The 25676-nt window shown below is 32.5% G+C and overlaps 1 protein-coding gene across 6 annotated transcripts in view; it reads left to right on the forward strand.

The window, feature by feature from the left end:
* Positions 1-25676, forward strand: part of chico (insulin receptor substrate 1 chico) — a 245952-nt gene that overhangs the window by 189140 nt on the left and 31136 nt on the right. The window contains exons 5-6 of one of the 6 annotated variants that reach the window (XM_076416028.1): positions 5523-5597; positions 22358-22564. The exons of 1 other annotated variant lie outside the window; for it this stretch is intronic. In XM_076416028.1, coding sequence (XP_076272143.1) covers positions 5523-5597; positions 22358-22564 — 282 coding nt within the window. Of the gene's footprint in view, positions 1-3592; positions 3656-5522; positions 5598-22357; positions 22565-25676 lie in introns of all 6 variants that reach the window. 4 more of the 6 variants (XM_076416033.1, XM_076416048.1, XM_076416057.1 and 1 more) reach the window with 4 other exon arrangements.

Raw genomic sequence — 25676 nt, forward strand, 5'->3', positions numbered from 1 at the left:
GAGTTTTACGGGATCAGCTGCCATCGGAGTTGTAGCAGGACGTCGTTCGTCTTGGGGCGTTTAGCTTTGTTTGAGGGTACCTATAAGTATGTTACGTGTCCCGTCTCGTGATGCGAGGGTGTTCATGTGTTGATGGTATACATGATGGGCTTCTGTGGTTTTCGTCCATCAGGCTAGTCTCGTGGGATGTCGTCGACCATGTGATGTTGATTGGTTCCGTTCCTCGTGCTATCCTTCCCTGCACGTGTCAAGCACCTATCAAGTGGCTTATATTGAGTTGATTTACCTTTGTACTTGCTGGTGGTGAATTCGTGGTGGACTAAAGGGTCGTGGCGGTAGCCACAATATAAAGAATATATACCGAGATTCTGATTTGTTGAAATCAATAGTAAGCACGTAAAGGTTGAGAGATCAAATAAAATGTTTGAAAATGTGAGAAAATCTTGGGTCGCAGGAAAATAGATAACGTATCGTATGATCATTATTTATTGCTGATATAATAATGAAAGAAAGTACAAGAGAGGCAAAGGGAGAACGAGGCTGCCAACAAAAATGTCGATCTTTTATGACAATGAAACTATTCATGACACTGACTGACATGAGAAAACAATATTGTTATTTTTACTATTTTCCTGACAATTGTTCCATACCTTGTCCCCATACAAACCTTTCCAGGACATCCACAAATATATCAAAACCAAAATTAGCCAAATCGGTCCAGCCGTTCTCGAGTTTTAGCAAGACTAACGAAGATTTTAACCTCAATTATTTTTTATATGCATAGACTAATTTAATAAATATCAGAACCTTGCGGAACTACATTACGTAAAGGATTCTTGCTAAAATAAACAAAAAGGAATCGTGAAAAACAACGAGCCGGCCAGTATACTGCAGAAATAATCTCCTGTTTCAAAACCAAAATTGATTCGGTGCATTACATGGCAGTTTCTGCGTTGTCCACGTGCCGAGTGACGTCGGGCGATTGTCCGGAACTGCATAGCTGGCGTCTGGGCAAAAAACCGACACCGTTGCATTATGGGTTATTTTTATTTACTGTCGCGATGGCAAAGTTTGATGCGGAATGTCAAAACAAACTGCCCGTGAACGTGGGTACGACGCACGCCAGCAAAACCGCATCAATGAAGTTCGTTCTGCGATATCGCGTTCGATTAGTTCGTGTGCTATCAGAAAATCGTCAATCAATCAATCCAATTAGTATTACGTCAAGTACGGCGTAAATTATATTAAGGGGGTATTCTGGTCTAAATAAAAATTAATTTTTTTTTCATATTTACAAAACCTTTCCCTTCCCTTTAACAATGTGCTCTTAAGAGGATATTTCAAAATTTAGATTATTTACACGCCATGTCTTCCTCCCGTCTCACTTTAAACTAGTCAAAGTAGCATTGAACTCACGTCATCTCAATGTATGACGTCAAAACGGTACAATGTTGCCGCATTTAACATTGACATTTTACGCATTTTAGTTTATTTTAGCTTCGATATATGTGACATTTTAATACAAATAAAATAATGAAACAAAATGTTATAAATTGTAATTAATTTTAACATTATAGTTCATTTAATATATTATATATTTTAGGGTAACTGATGTGGCTCGGTGATGGTAAAACGAAATGAAACAGTGGTGTTTACATTATGTGACCGTTATTTATTGGCTATATAAAAAAATGTGAAAAATACAATTAGATAAAACGGATGGCAGCGGTGTTACCTGGAGACGAGGCTTGGGCAGTCGATGGTGGCACGTCTAAACCAAACGATGGTTGAGCACTGAATGAATCAAAATACCCTTCAATAACATCCCAGATAAACGTCTCGGGGTTGCCGCCAGCTATTCGTTATCGGGTTCTAGTTGGCGCTGCTGGAACCCCGCCCGTGTTCAACATCTGGGATTATATTTCTGGGTATTTTGTAGACCGTTATTTCACGATGTACGATGTAAAATTCGACATGCCTCAAGGTCGCTACTATTACCCCAAGCAACAAAAATACAAAAATGAATGAAAAAATATCAAATACAAAAAAAATTATATACCAAACAAAATGTGCTGCATGAAAAGCGCTTCTTGATATCGTAATATCACTGTATTTTTCCTTAGTTTTTTCTATTACAACCTGTGTACATTTTTCTTGATAAAATTAGATTTAATCACTACATTCCCCTTAAGGCATTTGCCATATCTGCAAAATAGTTAACATTCACCCTCTTCTAGTACATCTTAACCAAACCAAATGCTCATCTGTACACATAAATCTTTTACACTTTTGTTAGTTTCCAATCTAACACTAGTTAACAATCCAAACCGAAGGGTGTTATTGTAGAGAATCCTTTCCATATATCCAAACAGTTCTTGCTTGTATACTTTTCTCGACCTACATGTCTATTGTAGTTATTATTTGCCACATCCCATAACAATTCGATTTGTTTGAATATGCAGTGATAGGGAAGAAGGCGTTACCCTCTGTGTATTCAGCCATCTGATCTACTGTGTATCTTTTAAAAAGTAAATTACATAAAACTCAATTAAACATTTCATTTATATTTACCAAGTGACAATTGGAGATACTTGACTCTTTATCAAAACATAAATTCATCTTTTGCAAGCCAATCCTTAATTACAGCCCTTACCGACCACCTGTTGGGATCTTTTTTGTTGGATTCCTGTTTCTAGCATGGAGATGCATATATCTTCAATGAATTATTAAAAAATATAATGATTTTTGAACTAATCAAATGTTATAATAATCTATTTTATTTTCATTGGAGAGAACATATTTACCTTTTTATGTATAGCTTTTGTTTACTTTGTTGCTGTGTTTCCATCTCACGTTTCATCGTTAAGTCTTTTTGATATATTATGTTTCTCCTTATTTTCTTCTATTACACCTGTATACAGTTTTTCTCAAAATCCTACCGATATCTTCTGTTTCAATCACCGCATTCCTTCTAATGCATTTGCCGTATCATCTGCTAAAGACAAGTATCCATGATGTCTTCTTAATTAGTTTCCAAATGCTCATATATATCTTGATTTTAAGATGAGGTTACAAACTACAATTGGTAATAATATATTATAATAGATAATAGATAGATATTATAATTACGAATGTTCACTACTATTTTGGACGGACTATGGCAACATTTAAATATAAGAATGTTTAGCAATTAATCTGATTTTAACCTCTTACCTAAAATTCACTGTATTAATTATTACGTCATATCATATTCCAGGCTATTTATTAAAAGTTATTCATCAATTTTTCATCAAACAATCAATTAAATTTACCAGTTAGCATATGTCACTGCAAACTAATACAAACATGCAAAAAACTTTTTCATTAAGTATATATACAAAACTAAATAACCGTTTAATTTAGTGAAACGCATTTCCATATCGCACACATCACCAACTTGTACTAATTAATTTTTCAATTATCATATCTTCAGAAAGAAATTGAAAAATATCTACTAGTTAATGTATTTTGCAGTGACCTATGTGTTAATCATTTTAATGTCATCCTATTACTAACTCGATATCCAAGAAATAATTGTTTATTTAACTTATAGATGGCGCTACGCCTGAATCTAACGTTACTTCAACCGTTACCAACTCTACCACTTCCATGACTGGTATGGAATAATTTTCTCTTATTTCTCTATTAGTTTATTGTACAGGCAAACTTTGAGCTTCTCTTTGATGCGCTCTATTAACTCTTTCATACTGATCTTGTGGCTTATCATGACAGTTGAGATGAAGTGACAAGTTCAGTATAGTTCTTACTGCTTTGGCTTCGGTTATGTATGAGAGATATTTACGAAATAGTTTATTAGATTAGTTGCTTTTAATCATGCTTTTTCACTTAAGATAAAATACATCAGGTCACTACAAAGTATTACATAATAATATACATTAAAAACTAAGTCAAATGCGATTTTCAACAATGTGATTCGAATGTTGTGGCAGGTGATTAGAATTGTAATTCCCTTTATACTAGAGACGTAATTCCTTGACAATAGGAGCAGGTGGTAATATTAACATCGAACAAAATTATCTTTCAAATTACGGTAAATATTAATCTGTCACGGAACTATCACTAAGAAACTTACGATATATGGTTATTGTTTTTAGAGGTTATGTTATTAATTTGACATTATTAAAGTAAATCCAGTACCAGGCAAAATGGTTGCATAATTATACTGTCACTTAATCTTTTGAATTATCTTTCATTTTAATAAAAACATTCATAAGTTTACCATCTCTATGAACATGTACTTATTTTAAGGAAATTTGACATCTGAAAAAATAAGTAAATAATCATAGCCCGTCCAATAAAACAGAAAGTGCGCGTCATAGATGACGTCCAATATAGTGCCGAAAATGTAAAATTAATTTTTACATTTTTCCTTCTTATTTTATCCTAGTTATATAGAATGGTGTCTGATGCGTCGGAATATGTAACCAAATCAGTCAATAAAATTCGAGTTAGGCTGGTATTGGTAGGCCATGTTGTCAAATGCCTGCAATATTCATCAAAATATTAGTGATAATAATTAGAGGCCATAAATTAAAAAACGTTGCAAACCAAAAGCCAAATTTGATGCTGCAAGATTGTATTGCTACTTATTGATTGTGATGCTACAGTAGCTGCTTTATTCGACGAGCTATAATTTTTCATTGATTATTTACTATTGTTTGTTGATTCATTAAATAAATAGCAATAGAAACCACCGCAGTAAAAGTGACTGCCTAAATGAAGTAAAGCTTTTCATTGATTATTGATGATTATTTAAACAACTAAGAGTGCAATTAAACCGCTTATAAATAATAGAATAAATCAATAAATGATATAGCAGTAAAAATATATTTGCTCTAGTGTATGTACCTTTTCTGGGTAATTTAGAACTAATGTCCAATGGATATTGATATAAATCCAGATTGTTTTAGCGAAATAGTAGAATAATATAAAAAGGCAATCTAGGGAAATTTCAAAGAGCGAACAAGGTTTTTTTCAGCAATGAGACAACATTGTAAATTATTGTGCGTTGTATATTTATTAAGTCATAATTCAGGTAAATTAATGTTACAAAGATTCAAGTAAATTGTAACGTATTAAACCTTAATACCACTTCTCAAATTTGAGCTAAATGCTAGTCTGACTTTATGGAAAAATATCAAACAGTATTATAGTATCATAGCTTTTAGTGCTTCCGCAGTATTTAAAGGAAACTCTTGTTAATAATCGGTGATTAGAATATTCGAGTAGTTATTTATACATAACTATTTAGAGCTTAGTAGTTTGATGACCATCGAAGCTTCTTACTAATTAGTTAATAACCAGTTCAGTTTCCCCATAGTCGATGATAAATAATATAGATTCTTTCTTCCTGATATTTCTTAGAACGACCAAATACATTGTTCGAATCTGCGACAATATATCTGGATCGTTCGCTGTATCCTTTTGAATGTGCCATTAATGTTATCGCATGGGGCTTACAGTGAGTGAAATGGCGATGAGTTTTTACAACACCTTGATGCAGAGAAACAACAGTAAGCGACGTCACTCGATTTCAGGTTCGTACAGAATATACTAGACCCGTATTCCTATGTCGGGAACAAAGAACAAATCGAATTAAGCAGAATTTGAAAGGAAACACATAAACATTTATTAAACAACGACATGGATCAACGTTAATTTGAAAAAATATGATATTTTCAGCATTTGATTTGTTCTTTTTTCACCTTGTATACCTTTGTATTGGAGTCTGTAGAAAATCCAATAGTGTATTGGACTATTGTCCTGCATGAAATATATTTAACTAACGATAAACAAGCCTTTTTGTAGTAGCATGTTGTAAGATGTATTTTAAATTATATGTATATAATAAAACTCACTAATATAAAGACTCTTAAATTAAACAGTGAACTCACGTCATTTGAATTGATGACGTCAAAACGTCACAATGTTGCCACATCAACTCTGAGTTTTACTTGATTTTGGCTTCGACGATTTTTTTCCAAAGCACCTATCAGTTAGAGTTCCAGGCCCTTTTTATGTAGTGGTATCCCCTAGAGACCACCTAATCTACCTAATTAACTAATATATTCAAGTAATATGGTTTACTTTCATTAGAGAGCATATTTACCTTTTACGCTTAGTTCTCATTTCCTTCAGTACAGTGTTTCCTTGTAAAGTCATCTTCATATCATTGCATTTCTCCCTAGTTTGTTCTGTTACTACCTGTATACATATTTCTTGATAGAAGTGGTTTTAATCACTAATTAACCAAATGCTCATGTATATTCTGAACAATTACACACATATCTGCAGATATCCTATATTAATTATATCTCAGCTTTAGTTGTTTCTATTCTCGTCACCCTGTCTTGGCAAGTGAATAACTAAGCTGTTAATTTTCTATCTATCTAATTTTTGTTCACAAATCCATCATTAGTCAATTTCTTCTTCAATGTGCCTGGTCGAGTTCATCCAAACCGAAAGTATTATTAACTATTCCTGTTTCCAGCACAAATAACTATATATCTGCAATGAACTTTAAAAAAATATTATGACTAATAAACGTAATCAATTTTTATTCCAAAGTTTCCATTTTCCATCAACTTTTGTTGTCTTAGAATTATTTTTACTGTCATCTTGCCATGAGGAATATTGGCGATATATTAGCTATAAAGCTTCTGAAATATTCATGTCTCATCTGAATACGTATATTGAAATAATAAGTCTTTCGTCATTTTATTATATGTTTAAAAAATTATATTCTTTTAAAATGTATTTAATATCTAGAAGTTCCACTCTACCTCTTCGTCGGTTATCTTTACACCATTTAAATCCAATATTACCGAACAGTCGATAAAAGAATACTCTACATCCCTCAAATAGCTGCATATCTCTAAGATTTCTATTGAAAAATATTGAAAAGTCACTGTTTTTATGCATTTCATATATTTTACCTCTCATGGAGCTAACATTAAGCTGTCTCTTTTTCAGTGGCCTTGTCTATTCTAATGTTCAGTGCAGCTGCAATGCACTGAAAATATTTTCAGTAAAAACCGCAACAACTTATTATTATTAACTTATTAGTAAAAATGCTTAGCCCTTTAAAAAATGTTCCTGGCAGTTTTTTAGTCCATTATCTCGTTCCTGTTCAAAGTAACTAATTAGAAACGCAATCTGTATGGCTTCGGTATTTTGAATCATAATAATAATAAGAAGCAATTTAAATTTTATCAAAACAAGCAAAGCGTTTACATAACATTTGCCGGTTTATAACTTCTAGTTATTATAATTAATACTTTGCAGACGTTTGATAACCGACGACTTTGACAAGCTGATTCGGTTAGATGTTCGAACTTATCAGGCAGCATTCTATCTCGAAAAGAAATATCTGGCTTTAAAACGAATTTACAATTTGGTAGATACATATTAATGACGTGAGTTCTCTGTTATTTTGAATAGAATGTAGATATATAAATTTATAGAAAAATATATGATATTAAATTGCTCTAATAAAAATATACCAGGTATATCGGTTATGTTCTTTCCATTTTTTTCAAAATTTATTAAAGTATTTTGCCCATCTCTCAGACAATTTATGAATGTAATTCTAAAAGAATAGTTTGTCCTTCGGGCCAAACCATTCTTTGGCCGTTTTCGAACTCCTTGGAAATTGGCGAACTGCAGATATGCAAGCGCGCATTCCATCGATGCGAAAATGTGGATATCTGATGGAGCTAGATCTGGAGAGTGGCTGGTGGGACAAAACTCCCCATCCAAGTGATTTCAACACTTATTATGATTGGGTTGGTTTTTCTGTATTAAAACGGCGCCCTGTCATGCTGCAAAATCACCTTATCATATCCTTGAGCGTTTTGTGTAAGGTTTCTTGTCGCTAGTGATCAATATTAATTTTTTCTCCAGATTTCAACAGTTTATAGTATACGAAGTCAACTTGGTCCCATTAGACGCAGAGTGATCGCCAAGTGATGAACATGATTTTTTCGCTTGAGATTTTCGAAATACATTCTTAGACTTTCTTTCATATCCTTGAAGGAACATTTCACTGGCGGTTTTTCGATTTTCTAATTGTCTGTCAATCAATATATGCAGCATCCACCTTCCCATCTTTTGGATCTTTCCCATCACTTATCATCATTCACAATTTACGACTGCAATGATATTAAACTGTTCTGCCAATTGATTTTGAGTTTGTTTTGGGTCTTCATACAATAACTCCGGACTAAATATTTTGTATTACCATCACATTTTACAACATATACGTTATCATATACGTTATCTATTGTCTATTATTACTATTAAAAAGTAAAAATCACTAGAAATCGAAATTAACTTTTGAGTCAAGTTGTCAAAACACTCAAAATGGACAATTCTGCTCTTCCCGCTATAGTCCCCAAACGTGGCTTCCTTCGACTACCACTTCTTATCGCTGGCTCATGGCCTGGTCTAATGGTGCTCCCTTTCTTATTAGTAAGCAAAAAATTGTATCGATTCAAATAGCCACGGATTTTCTCTAAGGAGTTTTTAATATTGTAATATTTTTCTGAGTGAAATATAAATAATTATCGTAGTTATCGATGAAAACTACTATTATACCAAATTTTCTGAATTAAATATTACAAACTTCTTAGTAAAGAACAATCACAAAAAAAAATTTGAGCACTATATATTATACAAAATTTAACACTATATTTTATCTTCTCTGTATTTGCGAGGAATCTTCTGCATTATAAAATTATCGAAAACAATTTGACATTTCTTAATTCAGAATGTGAATAATTAATCTTAATCCATTCACAATTAAACATTGTAAACACTTAATTTTAGATTCCCAGACAAAACTTTAGCATAAATGTTCAATTTATTTCTTCTATATCAACTCTTAATAGATATACTTGTAGGTAAAGATGATTTTAAGTTGCAGACAGTTGGATGCAAGAAGTGTTATGTCTTGGGCTATTATAGGTTTTCAAGGCTATACAGAAATACAAATAATTTCTGAAAAAATTTATAGTATAAGTTAAATTAAGTTGAAGGAAAAATAGTTTTGCCAAAAGTAAAACACAAATTGCCGGTAAGAATTATATTTTTCGGCCAGATAATGCTGCTGCTGCTCATACTTAGAAATTCATTAAAGATTACTTTTCAAAAGACAGTATTCAAGTTTCTTTTCTTATGTTTCTTATTTATTTCTCATTCAAGGCTCTTTTGAATCTTGCTGAAAATTGTTGGGGAAATGGTAAACTATTTAATAATGTTAAACAACTAAATAATGCTATCCAAGATGAGTGAAAAAAGCTAGTTCAAGATTATTTTAAAAAGCTATATGGATCGCTGTAATGTACGCATCACTGAAATAAAAATGTTAAATCATTCTGGTCATTCTATCGGCAAATCTGTTGTTTACTTATAGTTTCCACTTAAAAAAATTATATGTAATCAATAGCCATCCCTTTGTAATGTTAAAATTAATTGGAAAAGCTAAAGATTTGCTTTTTATTAAGAGTTGAAATGAAAAACCTGTAATGCGCTAAAGTTTTGTCGCGGAGTGCGGTTGTCGGATTGTGCGCGAAATCCGTAGACGCTCGGCCGGTCGTCAGACCATCGCTCGCGAAGTTAAAGGTCGATATTTATAGAGGCGGCATATCGTCGTGTTATAATGCAACGGAAACGTCGCGCTGACGTCTAATTTTGGCGTCCCGTCCAGACAGAGAGGGACCTTGAGGCCGTTACGTAACGCTGTTCTTGGCAGTAGCGTCGATTTCGCAAGACGCCGATGCAGCCAGTCCGTATCCGATACTGCAATGCACCCGACCGTTTTTATTGCACGTTTTTCTTACTCCTTCCTCCTGCTACCGATTGCGTCCGGTCGGTCAGATGTTCGTTACGCCTGAGAATATTCAAATATCCCCGCCATCGTCGACATTAACTACTTAACCGTCACACAAAAACACATTTTGCAATGTTTTAGGTTGTAATTTTACCGGTTATGGTACGGTATTGAAATACGTAATAGTTTAGGTTAAAGAATTTTGGATCTTTTTTAAATTCATGAAATATTTTTTAATTACAATCTTAACAAGTCACTTGAAAACTCCCCGGTCTGGCACATAGATGGCGCTACTAGAATTAAATCCATCTCTTTTTTAGTTAGTCCTAACCCTCAAAAGATGCGTGTATAAATTTGACAGCTGTCGGATCATTAGTTGGTGAATTATAGCATTTTGAGTGAAGCAATGTTTGTTATTCTAAAAAAAAAAGGAAAAAATATTGCTTTTTGAACGGAAAAAATACAGTTGAAGCAAAAACTTGGCTCGATTCCGAGTTTCCGGACACTGCCGCAGGAAAATCAACCATCAAGGATTAGTATGCTAAGTTTATATGTGGTGAATTGAGCACCGAAGACGGTGAACGCAGTGGACGCACAAAAGAAGTTGTTACCGACAAAAACATTAAAAAAATCCACAAAATGATTTTGAATGAACATAAATTGAAATTGAATGACACTCTAAAGATATCATCTGAACGTGTACGCCGTATCATTCACGATTATTTGGGTATGAGAAAGCTCTATGCAAAGTGGGTGCTGCGCGAGCTCCCTTTTGACCAAAAACAACGACGAGTTGATGTAGCTGTATTTGAAGATGATCAAGCATAATAAACCCGAATTTTTGCGTCGATATATGATAATGGATGAAACATGGCTCCATCATTTCACTCCGAAGTCCAATCGACAGTCATCCGAGTGGCCTGCACACGGTAAACCCGCTCCAAACCTGGGAAAACGCAACAGTCGGCTGGCCAGGTTATGGCGTCTATATTTTGGGATGCGCATGGAATAATTTTCATTGACTACCTTGAAAAAGGAAAGACCATCATCAACGACTATTACATAGCGTTATTGGACCGTTTGAAGGACGAAACCGTTAAAAAACGGCAAACGGCCGTATTTGAAGAAAAAAAGTACTGCTTCACCAAGACAATGCACCATGTCACAAGTCAGTGAAAACAATGGCAAAAATTCATGAATTAGGCTCCACCGTATTCTCCAAAACTTGCCCCCAGCGACTATTTCCTTTTCTCAGATCTCAAAAAATGCTCGTTGGGACGAAATTTTCGTCGAATGAAGAGGTAATCGCCGAAACTGAGGCCTGTTTTGGAGCAAAGGACACATCGTACTACAAAAATGGTGTCGAAAAGTTGGAGGCTCGCTATAATCAATGTATCATCCTTGATGGGAATTATGTTGAGTAAAAAACTATTTTAGTCAAAAAATGTGTTTTGCTATTGTAGGCCGGGGACTTTTCAGTTGACCTGTTTTATGCACAGAACAATCTTTATTTACAAATTAATCTGTTACTATTGTTCTGTTGTATTTGCATCATTACACAAGCAATACGAGTTAAGCTAAAGTTGAAAGTAACACTTAAGATTATATTTTCCTGCGCATTGTCCAGCAGTTATATTGATTCAACGTTGCTTTGATTTAGTAAAATTTTCTCATGTTTTAATACGAAATCTTGGGTAATTTCGTATGTCCATTTGATTTTCAGTTTCTATTTATCTATATGGCGCCCATTGAAACAAATCAAAACTACTAAACATTGAAAATAACGCAGTATATGTTTATGTCTTGTCTGTTTTAGTTATCAATTTGTGTTATTGAATTCGCTACTCTCTAAAATATCGAGCGAGTACCATAATTTAAGAAAAAAGCTCTCAACTTTCATACACGGAAGACAAAAATGAAAACCAAGGTTCAAAATTATCTAGCAAATTTTTTACGAGTATTAAAATAGATGTAATTAATAATATCGTTATTCTGGTATGGAAGAACTATAGAGTTATAATGTCTACCTGACTGATTGAACGTCCACTGTTGATGCAGTCTCCTTTCACAAACACATACGCGAAGTATATAAAATTGAAGAAAGCAGTCTATATATAAAGACAAATAATAAATTACCTTTTACTTTTAAATAACTGTAATGTTGGTAACGTTACTATTAAAATTGAATCTATTATTTTAAGTTAACGATATTATTAAAAGTATTGAGCATATAGGAAAATCAGAATATTGGTCCTTAATACCAATGAAAAAGTTAACTTCAATTTAGACTTGACCCAATTAAACCCCTCATTTAACAAAAAATTTAAACAAAACGTCAATGAATTATATGGACAAAAATTTGGAATATAACTTTGATGATTGTAATGTTTTCCTCAGTTAATTGCTGTAGTTTATTGACCGATCAATTGTCCAGTTCTTTAAGAAAGTTTAAATGGAGGCACCAAATTTCAAAGCAATGCCAATTGTTGAAGGCATTGAACAACAATACGACTACAGGACTACATAATACAAATATTATCTTATATAAAAACTTACTTTATTAATTTGTATGTATGCTTGGAGTATTTTCATATTGATATCAAAACCAAATCAAAGATCAGCTGTCACTTTATCGTAGGGTACCACTGTAGGTACTCCTTAGTGTATCAAAACACTTGAAACAATGCATACTTTCAACTATTACAATCAGCCCTATTCTGTAGCTAAAGAAGCTGTGATCGGTTGGTTGATATTATAGAGTAAAATTTCTGTTTATAAAGCTATCTTCTTATTGTTCTTCTAGATAATTCAAATTGACAATTCATCGATCTTCCAGGCTTTTCTACTACGACTATGCATTCTCGATGTTGAAACAACTATATTTGTTTGCAAACAACAATTTTATATGGATTCAATATACGCGCCTTCGCCTTGACTTGACTGATCACATGGGTATACATGGTCGTTGTCCCGTCTGAACAGCTTTGTTCGCCAGCTTTTGAAGATACCGAAATATCTATTGTACCCACCTATAGAATCATTTCCCTACTTTAGTGACTCCAAATTCCAATAGTCTATGACGAGGAACTGAGCTACTGCAATTAACATTTGGTGGCCGTACACTTTGAACTGCAAACATCCGTCCCAATTCGAATACATTATGTTAGTTCCCAGAAACTTAAAAAGCTATATGAATCGCTATAATGTACGCATCACTGAAATAAAAATGTTAAATCATTCTGGTCATCTGTTGGCAAATATGTTGTTTACTTATAGTTTCCACTTTAAAAAATTATATGTAATCAATAGCCATCCCTTTGTAATGTTAAAATTAATTGGAAAAGCTAAAGATTTGCTTTTTATTAAGAGTTGAAATGAAAAACCTGTAATGCGCTAAAGTTTTGTCGCGGAGTGCGGTTATCGGATTGTGCGCGAAATCCGTAGACGCTCGGCCGGTCGTTAGACCATCGCTCGCGAAGTTAAAGGTCGAAGTTAAAGATACCCAAATTTCTATTGTACCCACCTATAGAATTATTTCCCTACTTTAGTGACTCCAAATTCCAATAGTTTATGACTGAGAAACTGAGCTACTGCAATTAACATTTGGTGGCCGTACATTTTGAAGTGCAAACATCTGTCCCAATTCGAGTACATTATGTTAGTTCCCAGAAACTTCACTACGATTTTGGTGGCTTTACTCCCTGAATTGATATGTTTGTACCAGAAATCCACGAGCTAGGGCTAGGTTTTTCAATACATGTTGTTGTTCCCTAATTCTGATAATTTATATCTAGGGCGTTTTCCCCAAACTCGCCAAGTATACCAAAAAATGATTCGAGTCACTGCGTAACGAGTGTCAGTCCAACGTCACCCTTTTCTCTTATCTTGATAAGTAAATTAATTCCGGTTAATTAAATTAATTCAAAAGAGAACAATATCCCCGCAATCTTACCGGCTCTGCCTGTTCTGTCTAAACACTACATTTGCCATATCTAACCACTTACCATACTTTGTTTTCATTATTAACTTGAATAAATGCTAAAAGGTACAAACTAACCTAAACGTGGGTTAAAACAACAGTTTAAATAACATGGATTAATCTTTCAAGTAGAAGTAATCCTACAAGTGTCAGTAACGCCTTTCCGGTTTTTGAAACAATTCACTAGCCTTCTAGTATTCTATGATTATGATTACATGGATCAAATCAGTTTATTCTTTATAGACACTGGCTTAACTTTAATTTAACATCAAAACTACACATGTTACTTTCCACCACAATAACAGCATTATAATTTAAAATATGTTTGAAAGTGTCGAGTTTAATTGTATGCCTGAAAACGTAGATTTGTAACATTCATTATTTTTCTTGATTCCTCAAAAAAAAACCGATGAAAGTCATCAACTGCTCTAATCCCTACGGTCTTACAGTAGGTATGCTCATAAGAAGTTATGAAAGGGGGTAATTTGGACGTTCAAAATAAAAAACGTCCCGGTAGATTGAAATCATCGTAAGATCATCCTTTGATGATCAGGTTGGTGTCGTACATTATGAACTGTAGAAAGCTTAATTCTGATCGCTATCGACATCAATTTCAGTTGAAATTTGGTTGAAAAAATACGTACTGAAAAAGTACCCGACCTACTCTCCAGACCTGGTTCTATCCGACTACCACTTTCTCACTATCACGATTTCGAAGAAGTTAAAAATTGGCCCGATAAATAGTTTAACGGTCCTTTTGGAACAGTATCCATAAATTTTCTGACTAAAAGATGGACAAACTGTATAAAATCAAATGGTCAATCGTTTGAATAAAAAATCTTAACTGTCCATGGTAAATAATGTGTTTCCTTTAGTTTAATACGAGTGGGAATCAAAGATATACTATTTAGTTTAACACGTAATTCCAATTTAGAGCAACAGGTGTGGGTAGTAGCTGTGCCCCGTTCTGCCAAGATACATTACTCCACAACATTTCCGGATTTGGCGCATGCGCATATTGGCTTCATTTAATTTTAAAACAGAATAATCGGAGTTTGGCGTATGCTTATATACAGCTTTATTTACTTATTTTTTATCGTGATTATTAGATTTTATGTCGAATATATTAAGCAGATAAATAGGTTCAGGTGGTAAATAAAAATGATAAAATCTTGGGAATAACACATTTTATTTAAAAAAGTATTGAATAAAACGAAATAACAAAAATATAATTAATATGTCCAACTATTCTATTTTAAACATCATATTACACATTATCATTATTTTTTATAAATAAAAATACACAAATATGATAAATAATTGATTTCATGTTGAAACTATCTATAAGGAAAGAGATAAACATTGAAAATTTTTTGAAATAACACATTTTATTTGAAAAATTATTGAATAAAATGGAATAATAAAAATAATTTCTATATGCGTTTCTATTTTTATAAAAACATCATATTTAAATAAATTTACATATTTGAACAATTAAAAAGAACACCAAGAACCATATAAATAAACATTACCATAAAAAAACCAAAATCGTTTAGATCAAACCTAGCCATAATAGTTAAAACCAAACGAAAAAGTCACTACTACATAAGAAATCATTAAACTTTTCCTAAAAATCTCAGAATATTATAGCTACTATTATTCATCCACAAACTTCATTAATGAACTTACTACCTCGAGTTTCCGACTAACATATTCCTATATTTTAGCAAAATACTGTAACGTGTAATTTCTTCTTCTCTGATTCTCTGAATTTCACATTCTTCGACTTTTACTCTCAACAAATTCTAGCTACACCTTAGCTGTTTGTTTTTACTACTATTCTTGATGGACAAATCTCATTAATTACTTGACTAATTCCAACCCAACAAGAATCATTTTCTTCTCTGTTCTCGCACTTAATAATTGATGTAACCATTCTAAAGATTTTCTTTCGACAACAATAACGGGTTAGGTCGGAAACTCGCACAGATTTAGACAAAGGAAATGAAGTTAGTCGACAACAACTATTACAAATTCCAAGGAACGAGTCCCGAGAACCGAGCAATAACATGTTTGTCGGATCGAATTCATCCGCGAGCACACGACGGCGGCGCTTAAAAATAGTCCGAAATATCCGATATCGTTCTTGCTTTTAGATCGTCCCGGTAACGAGAATAGATACTTGATGATCGAAATGCCACACCGAACCAAACAACATGTAAATAGATCGGAATGTAGACGATAAAAATACGCGGTGATTGATGAAATCGGATGTCGGCGCGGTCGACGTACAATCCGTATGTTGTCATGAAATATCTGAATGGAAAGGCCCGAAGAGTTATTCGAAATATTCCCGTAGAAAAATAGAGATTTTTATTTCGTTATAATCAAACGACTACAGATTCGAAACCTAGTCATCCGTCAGAAACCGTAGTTCTTTTATTTATAGCTAAAACACATGACATGTGTCACCGATTGACGTTTTAAGTGTCATTTTACACTATGCATAAATTTTATTTAAATTGTTTATGAGATAGTATAAGTCACAGGGCATGATGATAATAACCGTATGTCATAAAATATCTGAAAGAGAAGACCCAAAAAAATATTCAAAATATTCCCGCAAGAAACTAAAGAGTTTTGTTTCAGTATGATCAAAAACCCACAAATTCGAACACTAGTCATCTGTTATATCTCTACTTCTTTTATTTATAACTAAAAATTGACCGATGACAGTGACATCTGTCACCGATTAACGTTTTAAGTATCACTTTACTCTAGGCATACATTTTATTTTAGTTGTTTAGACATTGTTTATAAGATAATATGAGACACAGGACATGATGATAATAATCGTATGTCAAAATATCTGAAAGAGAAGGTCCAAAAAACTATTCAAATTATTTTCCCAGAGGCAAAAGGATCTTTGTTTCGATATTATCAAATAACCACAGATTCGAACACTAGTTATCTGTCAAATTCCTACTTTTATTTATAGCTAAATATCGAGCGATGTTACTGGCATCTGTCACGGATTGACGTTTTTAATGTCACTTTACTCTATGCACAATTTTTATTCTAATTATTTAGAACGGTTTCCTTAATCAGATAATATAAGATAATAGGCATGCTGACAATAATCGTATGTCATAAAATATTTGAATGGGAAGACCCGAAAAAATATTCAAAATATTCCCGCAGAAAAACAGAAAAAAGAGATTTTTATTTCGATATAATCAAACAACCATAGATTCAACATCCGTCAAAAATCCTTAATTCTTTTATTTATGAATAAATATCGATCCATTTTACACATATCAGAATGGAAAACTCGAAGAATAATTCGAAAACAGGAAAACAGAGATTCTTGTATTGGTATAACCAAACGACCACAGATTCAAGCACTACTAACCTGTCAAAACCTCTAATTCTTTTATTTATAGCTAAATATCGACCGATCTTACTGATATCTAACATTCTTACATTGACGTTTTAAATGTTATTATACCCCATGCACAAATCTTATTTGAGTTTTTTAATTTTTATTTGTTTATATGATAAATAAGATATACTGTCACATATTATAGGATCAATAGTCATCTATCATAATCCCTAGTTCTTTTAATTAAACATAAATATCTACGGATACTACTGACATTTCTCACATATTAACGTTAATAGTGTCACTTTATTGCCAGAAAATATAAGAAATATATGCATAATCTTGAGATATTTTAGTTTTTCAAATTAAATTTCTTATGGCGAATAACAAAAATTGTTTCAGAAGCGTTATAAATCTTAGATGTTTAAATCACGTTGATTATTTTCAGGAGCTACAAACGCCAAAAATATCCACAAGATAAAAAATCTTACAGTATAAAGGAAGTGAATGGTTCATAACCTTATAACTTGACATTTTGGACATGAAATTTAACTTAGTTTTGAAATGACTGAATTTGAATTTGTCTGAAAACGGTATCGAAAAGGAATCATTCAATAAATATGTTAACACTACTGATTAAGTAATATTTGACAGTAATATTTGACATATCAAAAACATAACCTTCAAATATTAAGGACTTTTTAATAGTATTTATTGTTTTTTCTTCTTCTATTCCGTAATATTAGGTACATTACTTCTGTTCTTATTCTATCTTATTCATTTCTTCTTATTCTAATATCGAAAAATAAGTGATAATATGCGTTATACCAATTTGTCTAAATAAAGTTTCAAAGTTACAAAGTGAAACTTGGTACACCCAATATTTCAAAATAACGGACACAGTATACACATCAAAAATAATTTTACACATTTATCATCCTCTTTTGAAAGCATACTAAGCTTGTCATACACTCACATTCTTTTTTCCTCATTTTTAATATCATCGTCTTAGTTAATATCATTCATCAAGCATAGCATTTAATGTAAAATAAAACTGTGTAAAATAACTTAAGCATATATAACATATTAATCGCATGAATGTTGACACTAAAACTATAGAAACGTATATGTTTTATGTTAAAAGTTTAAAATCCAAATATATTTTCATTATATATTCAAGTTAATTTTGTTCCGAATGTATAAATTATAATGAATGGTATTTTGATAAACTATTTGGTATTGTAACTGTTGTAATAATTGTATATATATATATTATATATATATATATATATATATATCGGTGTAAGTAACTATATGTGTTGTTTATTTTGGAAAAATAGTCTATTTTGTATTCTTGGTTAACTTATAATACACTTTTTATGTATATAAAGTGGGCCATCTGTTAGTTTGCTTTTCAGATACGTACATATTATTTCGACCTACAAGAAACTAGTCTACTAATACCCAGAATGACTTGTAATTAAAATAGATTATTGAAATACAAACAGGTATTTTGTATATGTAATTTTATTACTTCTTAAAAATGTAATTTGTAATTGGTATTTCAAGTACCTGACTCTGGGATATTTTCTATTTAGTATTTCAAATATTTATTGCGTCAAAATTCATTCGAACGTAAATACATTTATGCGATTTTATTAATGGCTGCGTTCTGTAGTGTGACCGCTATACCTGTCAATCTTTAAGGTAGGCAATACTGTTGCTGTATAGTATCAACTAGGGATGTAGAAAAAATATCGATATTTTGGCCGATATATCGATACTTTCTGAAAAAAATATTATACTTATTACAAAAAAATATCGATATTTTTTTCGATGGACAACACTCCTAATATTAATCATCTGCCTCATGACTGCTGACATTTTTTATGAGGAGATACTGTTACCACTAAATATTGCAGAAGTCGAAACTGGAGAGAGGGAGTTATGTTTGCCTAGGCACCTCAGATGTGCCAAATAGACGTCTGTAGATGTCTGTTGGCCATTACAAACACGCATAATTTCATTTTTAAAGAGTTTCTAGTCTTAACTTGGTTTGCTATTCAGCACTTGCTAAACGTACTTTGTTAAGGAATCTGTCCAGAAATCCCAAATTCTTCAAGCCATAGAAACCTGTCTTGGGGATCAGTGAACATATCCACAAGATTTTATAGTGAATTTATGAGAAGATAATCAAAATTAAATGTCTTAACAGGTCAATCGAAAAGTCCTCGGCCTACCTTAGTAAAACAAATTTTTCTGCCATATCTGAAGAATACGGTGAATGAGAAAGCAATTCGAAGCCCAATTCATGGATTTTGCCATCGTTTTCACTGACTTATAACACGGTACATTGTCTTGGTGAAACAGCACTTCCTTTTTCTTTAAATGCGGCCCTTTTCCGGCAATTTCGTCCTTCAAACGGTCCAATAACACTATGTAATAGTCGCTGTTGATGGTTGCGCCATCACGCCATAACCTTGTCAGCCGACTGTTGCGTTTTTCCACGCTTTGGAGCGGGTTCATCGTGTGCAGTCCACTAGGATAACTATTGATTCGACTTGGGAGTAAAATGATGGAGCCATCATCCATTGTCACATATCGACGCAAAAACTCGGGTTTATTACACTTGATCATCAACTCGTCATTGTTTTTGGTCAAAAGTAAGCTCGCGCAGCACCCACTTTGCACAGAGCTTTCTCATACCCAAATATTCGTGAATGATATGATGTACACGTTCAGTTGATATCTTTAGAGTGTCTGCTATGTCAGTCAATTTCATTTTGTGGATTTTTTTTAAATGCTTTCGTCTGTAACAACCTCTTTTGGGCGTCCACTGCGTTCACCGTCTTCGGTGCTCATTTCACCACGTCTAAACTTAACATGTCAATCCTGCTTGATTTTCCTGGAGCAGTGTCCGGAAACTCGGCTTCAGGCCAAGTTTTTGCTTCAACTATATTTTTTCCTTTCAAAAAGCAATATTTTATGAACACGCGAAATTCTTTTTTATCCGTTTTTTTTTCACAATAACAAAAGTTGCTTCACTGAATATGCTATAATTAACAAACTAATGATCCTACAGCTGCCAAATTTATACACGCATCTTTTGAGGGCTAGGGCTAACTAAAAACCATATAGATTTAATTCTAGTAGAGCCATCTGTGTGTCAGGCAGTGAACTTTTCAATTGTAATTTGATCACTTTTATATACTTTATCGGTCATTAAAATAGAATGCTTGGAGGAATTCATTGACGTGTTAAAATCTATTGTTACATGTTTGGATTATAACCATAATCCCAGTTTATAATAACCAGTTTATATAATTATATAAACCATATTAAAATATATTGACAAACGAGATAAACTCAGCATTCGTTGTATCCATGTATATACGATATAATATTAATGGAATATATTTAAATTACTTGTAATTGAATGTAAATATTTCAAGGATATATAGGCAACCAAAATACAAGTGTCAGGTTGTCAAGTGATTAAACTAAGTTTACAATAGTGTCTTTGCTGGTTTTGCTATAGTTAGGTGGATATATAGTAGGACTAGGATTTAATTCTTATCATTTTTCGCTTATGTAACAATATTTTGAAAAGCAGTTAACATTTCTGCCACTGTAGCAATGCTTTATGTTTTCGCAGTGTTGATTCATCAAATCCCAGTGAGTTTATGTCTAAATCTAAAAGTGGTTATAATTCATAGTCTTCGAGTTTTTTTTGCTATTTATGACGAATCAACATTACCACAAGGGGGTGTTCTAGTCTAGAATTTTAAAAAATAGAGAAAAAAAAATTCGTTCATATTTTCAAAACTTAATTTAAGAATATGCTCTTAAGAGGATTTTTAATTATCAATAAAATGACATAGCAGTTTTAGTAATGCGAAAATTTAAACTCGTTTTTCTCCAAAATACTTTTTTCGGAATGTTTGACATGATATCCCAAATTCTACAAAACAGATTTACTTGAAAATAGGTGGAAAAATTTTCCTATACACTCTTTTATCGTGCATATTAAAGCTATTAATTTTGATTTTACTATTTTTAAAAATATTGGGAATGTCTAAATTTTTACCGAGATGTATTTTATGTGAAAAAAGATGGCTGAAAGTCACCGAACGCTCTTTGGAGCTTCTGGCAATCATTCTCTATGAATTTTAATATGTGAATACTTGTTTCAACGTAAAAAAAGTGGTGTTTTTAGCATCGAAGACAAAGAGCATTATGGATGTCTAAAATACAAGCATTTGAAGGCTTCAATTTGAAACCATCAATGGGGGTCGCTATAGACTACAGAACCTAGCACTATATGAAATTCAATAGAATATGAGCAAAGACAACAATGTTATTTTTCAGCTAATATAGTTGGAAACTTCTCCCGGCCTTGTTGTTTCTAATTACTACTTATTCCGACATATAATGGCCTATCTGAGCAGGGCTTCAATTCTTATGAAGATACCAAAAAATGACTTTCGAGATGAAATACGTAAACTGCCTGAAAGATGTGAAAAGGTAGCGGCTATCGATGGACAATACTTTGAATAAAAATATATTGTACTGAATATTTTGCGATAAAGCTTCAAATGCGATGAAAATGCTTTAAAATCCTTTAGGCTTAACAAACATTAATATAAAATTGTCGTTCTATTTTCTATTATTTGGCTTAAAACACTTGGATGAGAAAATTGTGAAGAAAAAAGTGAAGAATAAAAAACGGTAAAAATATTCTTTGTTTTTTTTTATTTAACTGAAACAAATAGCTAAAAAGCGTGTCTCTGGAATAGGCTACCCCCATGAGCCTATAACGGCACTGTGAATATTTCGGAATCAATGGTTTTCGAAAATACATTTGTAAATAATAAGTAAAGCACTGATATTCGTGAGCAAAATATCATTACTAATGCACGAATATCAAAACTATTGAATTTGGCACTGTCAAACAGAATGCCCTTGTATATTATGCTAACACTGTATGTTTGTACTAATTTGGCCCAATGTCCATCGTCTCCCATTGTCTCATTTGAATACTAACCGCTTACATCGAGAAAACCATTTCAACCCGTCGAATCTATCAATGTGTTTGTGTTGTCTTCAGGTGCCGGGTTAGGGTGGTCGACGGTAGCGAACCATCAACGTACCCAATCGCTGCCGTTCGCGCCAATTCCCACCACCACTGCCGGAGCACCATTAACCGATAACATCACCCCCTCAACATTCACAGCTACCGCAATAACCACTCTAGCGTTCAATGTCCAGCACCCGTCTAAACGACACAGTCAAGGAGGCCCGTCAGGAAAATGTAGTAGGTATCCTTTGGGGATGACGAGACCATCTTACTGGGTCCCTGAGCTTCGCATAGGTGGGGCTTCATCATCATTCATTTGTCTCAAATTAAAACACACTATGGATATTATGTTAAATTTAAATTGTAATTGTCAAGATACATCCACACTGAAACAACAAACTCAAACAAATTTTTCATATTTATTTAGTGCTACCAATTTAAATAAGATGTATTAAATTTTCTATTTTTTTGTTCCCTCATTCTGAAAGCAGAGGAGCTCAGCTGAAAGTCTATGTCTGTTTATATTTGACTTACTTGTTCAACACAAACATGTATAATCTAGATATATGTGTGTGTCTAATATAAACAAACAAGATATAATTATTTTTACAATGTTATTGTAAAAATTGTGGAACGGATCATTAAAACCGTTAAATTGTATGATATACGTCAGAATGGAGAAAACATACCAAAAAATAATACTTTAAAGAACAGCAACAAGAAATGAAAATATATGATGTATATCAAAATTACTACTGTGCTCTTATTATGGTAAAATCGAGGAGATTAAAACACAGTTTAAGGATCTATTAACAATATAGTAAAACAAGCATGATAACCTCTTGTCTATAAAATAAAGTTCATCTTGTTGATCTACAAATTGTATTATTTTATTTTGTATTGATATATTTTTTAACATCTTTGTTGAAAAGGTTATTTCGGTTAAGGGGCCTTAGGCCGAAATATTAATTATAAGTATCTTAACCAATATACATTTGTTTCAAGTAAATGAACCCCTTAAAAATAATTACGTTTTTACGCAACTTTTTAAACGGCAACTAAAACTTTTCATGTAATACAATCACATTTATCTTTAATGTAATTGTGTCATCGCCCAATTTGGGCACCCATTTTGGTTTCAAAGTGTAGGTAATATTTTCATGATTTCTTCTGTTGAATTTCTGTAAATAACAATGTATATGAATACAAAAGCCCGATATAAATAATTGTGTACGTACCAGATAAAGGCAACCCTAAATCACATACACATCCTTAATCTAACTAACTTGGGTTATTTCTTCCTAGGAAAACGACGTCTGGTTTTTTTATTTCAGCACATATGAATATGAAAATGCATTAAGGCACAAAAACGCTGTATTCAATGTCATACACACAAAAATGGCGTCATAAACAAACAATCCGGTTATAGAAATTGACCAATCAAATGCTTTTGTAAGGAAATTCAAATGAACCAATAAAAAATGTGGTCTCGGAACCAGCGTTGCTTGGAACATTTCCTCGATTTCGCCTATTTAAATAAAAGCTCTATATATACTTTATGAGCTTTATCTATTTTACAATTATGATGTGGAATTCTCTAAAAATTCAAAATGTTGGCAACGTCGCCGCACCAAATTTAAATTTTCACTTATTGGCTATCTTAATGAAACAAAAATAACGTTCCCTGTAATTTTACCTCTTTTTGTTAATAGCCGAGCGACCTTTTCATGTTCAAACACACAATAATCATATGAACTATAGTCCTCTGTGCTGACGTCCTAAATTTTGACGTGCATTGATCCATCCATATTCTAAAAACGATAACACAATAAACAGTATAGACATAAATTTACATCAAGTTAAATAAAGAAACAAGTTAGTATTTGAAAAAGTTTCATGAATTGTAAGTATTTCAACAAATTCAGTGTGGACATACTTTCACATTTTAATATGCTCATTATTGTTTTTACCACGTCATATCAATCATGACGTGCTACGAAATCAAGGTTTAAAGGTGCTTAATTGTCACTGTTTCATTGTCATTGTCTGGTATATTTTTAAGGTTCATCAGCTAATTATGTAAGTAATTTCACATGCAAAACTGCATTTTAATATAATGTTAGGAATTAAGTACGTATAATATAAAGCCATAAGAATAAATATATCCTTTTAAATTCGATAAATAAATATTCTAAAACATAAATATAGCATAACAATAATATTATTATAGATAACATTCCATGTTAAAAACAACTGGATTTTTCGATGTAATAAAACGTATTTATATTATGACGTTATTTTATAAAAATATCATTGTATGGTTATAATATTTACTATTTCTATTCTATAAATAACTACAGTGTATATCAGATAATTAATTTCATTGTATTGCATTTTCAATCATTAATGCTCTGCTAATCTTTCCGATAGTTATCCAAACTTCGATTCTAATTCTTATCATTTCTCGACTCTAGCGTTACAACATACTCAATGTAATGATTATTTTTTGAATACTCCTTAAACTATTTTTAACACATGGTAAGCTACTGCTTCTACAGAGGATAGACAAAATTATCATTATTATTTAATTAATACATTGTTACTAGTCGTTTCCGTCTAACCTACAATTTGTCTTTATGATAACATAAATCTAGGTATATAACTAGGAAGACCCATCGGCCCTATCTCAGTCTCTGGTGAAATAATGTTTATACATGTCACTGCTGTATTTTTTATTATATGCACCTCACTACACAACACTACACAATATCAGATAGTTTATGTTATGTTTCTTACTATGAAAAAATCTAACAGGTCTGGGATTTTCTGTTGGTCAGTCGGCCAATCACTTGGTTTTCCAGTTGACACGTAACTACATCTTAGTTCAGCAGCTGCTTTGTCTGCTGAACTAAGATGTTATGCAGATCCCCATCTTGTATTTTTTGCATTGAAATCACCTCCAATTATAAATTTTTCTCCCAGGTTGCTTAGGACATTCAAGTAATTTTCCATTTACTGTTAATATTTTATTAATATTATTAAGAGTTACCTGATTTTCTGCTGTACTGAGCCCGGATTCTTGATAATGGATAAAATAATACAAAAACCATGTTGTAACCCCAAGTTAACTGAGAGAAACTGATGAACATTAAAAAAGATTATGGAAAGACAACATGAAACTACGGCGGCAAACATGACAGCTGAACTAAACACTCGCTTGAGTAACAACACAGGCTGAAAAGTCCAGAACCTACATATAGATGGCATTAGTTTTATGTAGTAACATATAGAAAGCTGTTTTCATAATATTCTACTCATATGTTTGTAAGTCATTTTGATAAGATTAACA

This window comes from Rhynchophorus ferrugineus, unplaced genomic scaffold, assembly GCF_030347505.1.
Source record: "Rhynchophorus ferrugineus isolate W39M unplaced genomic scaffold, kcgeb_rfMv2 rfM1, whole genome shotgun sequence".
Taxonomy (NCBI): domain Eukaryota; kingdom Metazoa; phylum Arthropoda; class Insecta; order Coleoptera; family Curculionidae; genus Rhynchophorus; species Rhynchophorus ferrugineus.